General features: G+C 46.4%; 1 protein-coding gene across 1 annotated transcript in view; it reads right to left on the reverse strand.

Moving 5' to 3' along the window:
• The window catches only part of LOC120103470 (uncharacterized), a 23537-nt gene extending 19521 nt beyond the window's left edge, over nt 1-4016 (reverse strand). Inside the window, exons 1-2 of the mRNA XM_087555186.1 lie at nt 3985-4016; nt 776-947 (exon numbers count right to left, since the gene is read on the reverse strand). Coding sequence (XP_087411312.1) covers nt 776-947; nt 3985-4016 — 204 coding nt within the window. The remainder of the gene's footprint in view (nt 1-775; nt 948-3984) is intronic.
• Between the last annotated feature and the right edge of the window lie 2619 nt (nt 4017-6635).

A 6635-nucleotide genomic window follows, 5' to 3' on the forward strand; every position in this document is an offset into this window, starting at 1 on the left:
GCTTGGAGGCTTGGCTCGCCCAGCGCAGGGCCAGGGCGGCCGGTCACCGAGTCACTCCAGACCTGGGAGCTTGGGCGCGACAGCGTGGAGCTTGATACCGAGACTGCAGAGCAGATGACGGTGTCTTGAACTTTGTGAGCCCCAGGCTACCAAGAGGTGGAGCCCGGGGCAGGCAGATGGGCGCAACGAAACTGCCCAGTCGCCAGAAACCATGGGAACCTCTCTACACTCGGGTCCGCAGCCAGAGGGCTTTCTGGGAAGCTGGGAAAAAGGGTGCCGAGCGCGCCTACCCTGTTTGGTCTGCCCGGAGGGTGACTCCCAGTGACCCCAACGATCCGTACTCCCCACCCCCAGCCTGGGCCTTTACACTCACCACCTCTTGGTCGCCCTACCCTTCTTTCTCGCCCTCCCTTGGCCCACCCCCGCCGGTGCCACTCGGGTCACCCAGGGGGGTGGCCGAGATCCCAGCTGCACAAACACTGGGGACAGCCCGCGTCCGCCGCAGGACCTTGCACCACCCCCGCCCCAGGGCCTGGTGTCCCTTCTCTGCCTCTTCGGGAATCGCTCAGCGGCGGGGCCGGACCCTAGGGTGGGTGACTGCCTCCAGCACTGGTTTCACAGCATTCGTCCGCCGGCGCCCGGCGTCTCTAGGTTCTATTCCGCCGTCCGCAGCCGCCAAGCCAGAGTTCCCTGAGCCCCCGCCGAGCCCGAGAGTCCCCTCTTCCCTCCCAGCCCGAGCGGCACTGAGAGCGGGGATCCGACCCGAGGCACCTACCGCGGCAGATCCCCGGCCTCCGCTCTCCTGCAGCCCACCCGGAGCCACGGACGCCAGGCGGGCTCCACACCCTGCGGGGGCCGCGCTGTTCCGGGGCGCTGGCTGAGCCGCTCCCCCGCACCTGCGCCCACGTCGCCGGCTCGCCTTTCCTTCTGCGCGGAAATGCCACTGGCTTCAGACAATTTCAGACGGGCTCCCAGCAGCAGAGGGGGTTAGGACATTTCGATAGCTGGAGAGAGAACTGGCCCCAGGCGACCCGCATTAGATCGGAGACCTATTTGGCTGGTCTGGAGAGGGGACAGCCCAAAGAGCGAGGCTAACAGTGATGAACAGCCTCATAGTACATAGCGAAGGGCTATCCACACCATTCCTTTCTGCAGACCTGGCAGGACCCGGAAGCTGGTCGTAAGCAAGAGCAAGAACTTGAATTTATTGGCGTAAGTCTCATTTTAAAAGGTCAACACGAGCAAGAGGCACATGACAATTAAATGCTGGTGAGGAGAGCGCTGGACACGGCTGGGCACTGCGCAGACGGTCTCAGGACCTTTCATATTTTTTTTTTGTTCAAAGTGCAAAATTAAGCTGAAAGATTTTCTTACAGCAAACAGCCAGGGGTGTACGGTGACTTTCCCTCTGAGGGAACTCTTGCTGATGCTTTAAACAGCACCTTAAACAACACTCTAAGGTTTGTGCTTGTGCAGCAAAACCGGCAAAACAGAACCAATCGAAAGGAAGGCTAAAGTCCCACTGAGTGAATACTTCACTCAATCACGGGGAAAAATAGGTATTGATTTGCATAGTAAATCTGAATCACAAAGCGCCAAGCTTAGCTTCCCTTTCAGGACCTAGCTCGGCTTTCCTGGAACCCCAAAGAAAACAAACAGCGTTGTCTGTGTTTTGGTCCTTAGGGGAATAAATTGTCCTTTGAGCGCCGTGGAGTGCTCCGGAGTGAGAGTGCTGTGTACATTAGGCTATGTTGGAAGCTGGTGCAGGTGTGGGCTGATTCAGATTACTTGGGTTTGTGTTCCTCTAAAGGGTCAAATGAAGGATCTGGTTTTAGGGGAGGCGGACAGGAGTTTCCTGAGTGAAACCGCCTGTGAGGCCAGCCTCGCAGGGAGGACATAAGTGCAATCCTGACCAGGCATCCCCCCAATGGCCCAGGAAAACGATGTGTCTATCAGCATGCATGTCATCAGTTCTAATTATTTAATATATGCACTCAATTAATCAATTGCCTTCGCCATTTTGAGAAAGTTCACAAATAAGCATTTAGTAAAACAATATGTAAAGTCTACAGTCTGTTGATTTAACGGTGAATTATTAGAGATTATTCTTATTAAACTTGTAGGAATATTTAATAGCTAGGAAATTCGTGTCTGTTGAAACATAGAGCACACAGATTTTGGTGTTAAATATTCTAAAGTTTCGGAATTCTGACAGCCACGCAGGTACTTCTTACAAAGTCATTTTGGAACAAAATCTAGGAAATAGAATTAGAATATCCTGGTCTTAATCTCTGAAGATATTGGTGAGTTGTCTATATGGTTTCATAATGATTTTCTACACAAAAATCAGAGACCTTTTAAAGCCCTGCTAAAAGACGTAAATTAGGTTGTGTCAAGACAGGCATTTAGTTCTAGCAACTATTACCCCTTTTGAGCCAGCACGTGAAGCCAGCGGCCATGTAGGTTTTACTCAGTATCTGAAACTCCCTGACTGTAACTGACCTGATGGGGTTGGCTCCTGGTCTGTAAAAGCTACAGGGAAACTTTACTACGTACAATTAGGCAGAGAGCTAGTAGCTTTTAAGTCACTAAAAACTAGATACATAAATTTTCTGGCTTGAGGGACAGGCTGTAAATCTAGATCTATGACTTTCTAATGGGAGGTAAATTATAGCACATTGAGATTTGTTTTATTCTAAGGAAAATAATAATAATTTTCTTTGCTGTCAGAGATGCCTGCCCATGAGGGCAATATTTTGTTATATTTTTTGGGAGCTATTAAATTTGAAGGTTAAATAACTTCAAACCATTTATCAGAAAAGCTTTCAGACCACTAATGATGTTTTGCTCCTGAGGAGTGTATTTGAGATCAGAAAAACAGTCGTGTTAGTATTGAACTTTCATAACCAATAATCTATACGTAAACCGGAAATATGTGCCAATAAAATTAAATACCGAGGTCCAGGGGGAGAAGGACACTCTAAATTATGCTTGCCAGAGAAAGGGTACGTTGCCAACGGTTCTTAAATTCTTAACAGTAATGAAGCAGTTCGGGGACCCCTCTCACCAACCGTGCACAATCACAGCTGTGTGTATTAGTTGTGTGTGGGTCATACCCACCTCTAATCTCAACTTAGCCTTTCAAGGCAAGGAGATAAAGGAGGATGCTCGGGCTATTCTGCCACACATAAGGATGTATGGTTTATTAATAGGGGAATTTAGCTTAGCCCTCTCACTATTCATCTGAAATTAATTAACTGTGTAGAATTACAAGGTGGGTGTATCCCAGACAGCAGGCCTTGCTCGGACTAATCAAAAGGGCACATGTTGAATGAACACGATTTAGTTAAGGTTAATCCAGCGAAGACGATACGTCCCTGGTCTTAATTACTCCAGGTGATAGACTGTGGGATGGGAAAATAGGAAGGAAGGGAAATTTGGTCCTGCCGAATACCAGGATTTTCTAATTGAATTTAGCTCTGTGTTTTCACAGTTTCCGTTCGGAGAGCAGGACCACACTCTCTGGGCTCTCGTTGAAGGTGGCTAAAAGAAAGAAAATGAGCATTGTGCACATACTGCCTTTTCTTAAATTAAATAAAAACAAGTATGATGTTTCAAAGACGCTCGTGACCGTGTGCTTGTCGTCGTCACACACTTGTCAATTCGGGGAGTTTTAGCACGACTCAGTGCATCCTTGCTGTTTAATCCTGGAGGTTATTCTTTTAAACTCTGGGTTCCCAGACTCATTCCGTTTAGAATAGAGAAGTACCTACAGGACTGCCACCTACATGCAGTACTGTTAAGAATAATACAGCATAAAATATTCATTAGTATACAACGACCCTCGTGGGCGAGTCACACGAGGAGAACATGAAGTTGAGGGGAGCAAGAACACCTACCCGGTGCTTCCGGTTATCTGAAGCTAAAGAAAATTATCTATAACGTTCCCAGGCAGAAGAGTGTTGCCCTCAGACGGACAGTCACCGTTCAGCAGCAAGTTTCTGGCTGCCCGTCATGTTTGTTTCTTTTGCAAATTCACCGAGCTTATAGATTTGTGAACCTATGTTTTGTGTGTTTTCCTGGATTTATGTTTTACTTCAACAAAACACTTGCATCTAAATAAAAAAAGTTTTTTTTTAATTCTGGAAAGTGCAAGGATGGAGAGTGGACAATGTATATTTTAGACGGCAGAGAGTTAGGGCAGAGGTCTGAGGTCATACTTAAGGAGAAAATGTAGTAATCCTTTTCACAATGTTATTTGCAGGGCTTGAAGGGGTCCATTGGCCATTTTAGCTTTGTACATCTACAGCCTGCCTCACGTCCAGTCTTCGCTAAGTATCTGGGGACGTCTCACTTCCTTGGTGTGTTTCAAAGTTGAAACTCGAGTACAGTGCTTGAGACCCTTCACTCTTTGTCCCTGTTTAGGTGCGACGGTTCACCTCCGTTTGTTTTCTTTCCTCAGAGGCATGGGGGAAAAATCGTCAGATGATTTTCCGATTTTCAGGTTTGGGATCTATTTTCTGCTCAGGAGCGGGGTATCTGTTTCTGATTTATTAGCATTTGAGCCTCTCGTTTCCTGCCATTGATCAAGCCTAATACTTGGTTGAGCTGATGAGTTTTAAATGAAATCTGATATTTCAGGAAGACAGAAGGTTGAACCCATTTTTAAATATTTTTCTGCTCTCCATCTTTTTCAGAATTTTACATACGCACGTTATATATACCAGCAGAACCTGCAACAATATCTTTTTTTAATTGCATCTTCATGGTAGAAAACATTTTGGGAGTAAACATGTATTTATCAATAAAATAGAAGTTCGTCAAGTGTCAGTCACGTTCTGTCCTTATATATACATTTACACTCTCCTGCCAAAACACGCCGTCCCTGTGGTACAGCTGGCTGAGGGCTATGCCATCTCTATTGATGTCTCAGTTGATCAGGTCAACTCCGGGAAACATCTGCATTTGATCATTCTGCACAAAACACGGCCTTCCTGATGCTGGACTTTGCTGGAGTCGGCCGCAGACTGGCCAAGTCTCCCTCAGGAGGAAAAATAAAAATCCTTCTGAAACTATATAATGCCTAGACTGATTCTGGCTTGAATGAGCCCAGGGGCGTTTGCAGTTCTAGTATCCTAGCTGGTATCATACTTTAGGAGCGAGTTTCCATCAGCAGGAAAAGGCCATTCTAATCATTGCCAAAGCTGGACCGTTTGTTTGCTCTACATCCCTTTGAGTGCCGAGCAAGGAAAAACAATAGGAACAGATAAGACGGTCAACCCCATCGGCCCAGAACTCCACCCACTCCAGAGCCTGGTGGGGGCCGATGTGCTGTGCACCCAGGCACCAGGAGAACAGCACGATTCTGCCAGGTGATTTTCTTTTCTCTGTTTCTCTTCTCTTGATCATATTAGCCATATAATATTGTTGGTATATATTTCCAAGAGAAAATCTGAAGGACATTTCTCTTTCTCAACTAAAGCAAAATAACGTTTTTAGGGTAGTTAGCTAGCCAGAGAGGGAATTTCACGGGCATAAAATATGTTTTCATTAACTCTACAGAAACATAATTGAAATGTAAAAGAAAATTGGCAAAAGCTGTACTATAATCTTTTAATTAAACATAATTAAAAGTTAAAGCTTAAGGCAGCATGACAAATGTTTTGTTAAAACTTGGGGCATCTTTAAACCCATTCTGGTAGAATATTTAGGAAATGCTCAATCAACTGTTTATAAGTCTTATTTACCACATTTTAAAATGTCGGAGTCTTACTCGCCTTCTGTTCCTAAAGAGGATAAAGAAAGGGGCAGAAAAATCAAAAGAAAACAAAAACGACCCAGCAAATTGGTTACATCTCCACTGAAAATCTCCCCAAGGTACCAAACTGGAGGCAAGAGATAGGGAAATATGATCTGCGCCTTCAGGAGCTGTGGGTGTGGCCAAGAGAAGAAACAAATATCTGTAAATGGCAGAGAAAGGAAGCCTCTCAGTCAGTAAGATTCAGTCACAGCACTCGAAGTTCCCACCTTCCTGGTGTTGGGTAAGAAGCATGTCATGGTTTCAGGTTGAGCCTCTGTCTCTGGTCCCTTCGGTCTCTCAGCGCTGTTGCTAGATCCACTCACTGTTCATCATCGGCTGTGCGTTAAGGCCAGAAGACCTGCACATGGACCCTAACATGGCTGGAACTATGAGGAAAAAATGCTATCTCACAAGACATTGTCAGGAGAGGGAAGAACTCAATGTATTCCAAGTACTTGAGGCCATGGTATGCAGTGTTCAGTGCTGCAGGGGGCAGTGGGCAGGGAGCTCTCTGACAACAGCCATCCTGTAGTTAACAGAGGATGAGTCCCTCTAGGTGGAAATGAACTTGTTTGGTAAAAAGCAGCATTTAGAATATTCAGATATGCACAGGCTACTAGCTACCCCAGTCCCCAGCCCACTTACCACCAAGGCTGGCCATCACAGGGCGACTCACATCACCATGTCCCCCTTTGTGCAAAGTAGCAGCTGTTCAAATAAAGGGATGACTTTTTCCACTGTGAAAGGACTAGGTCTTAAATGCCTTTACTGACTGTGGAGACCCTCCTTGGCATGAAGGCTGGTGTCTGCTTCAGACAATGTCTGCTTCCACATT

The sequence above is a fragment of the Rattus norvegicus genome, chromosome 6, assembly GCF_021556685.1.
Source record: "Rattus norvegicus strain SHRSP/BbbUtx chromosome 6, alternate assembly SHRSP_T2T, whole genome shotgun sequence".
Lineage (NCBI taxonomy): Eukaryota > Metazoa > Chordata > Mammalia > Rodentia > Muridae > Rattus > Rattus norvegicus.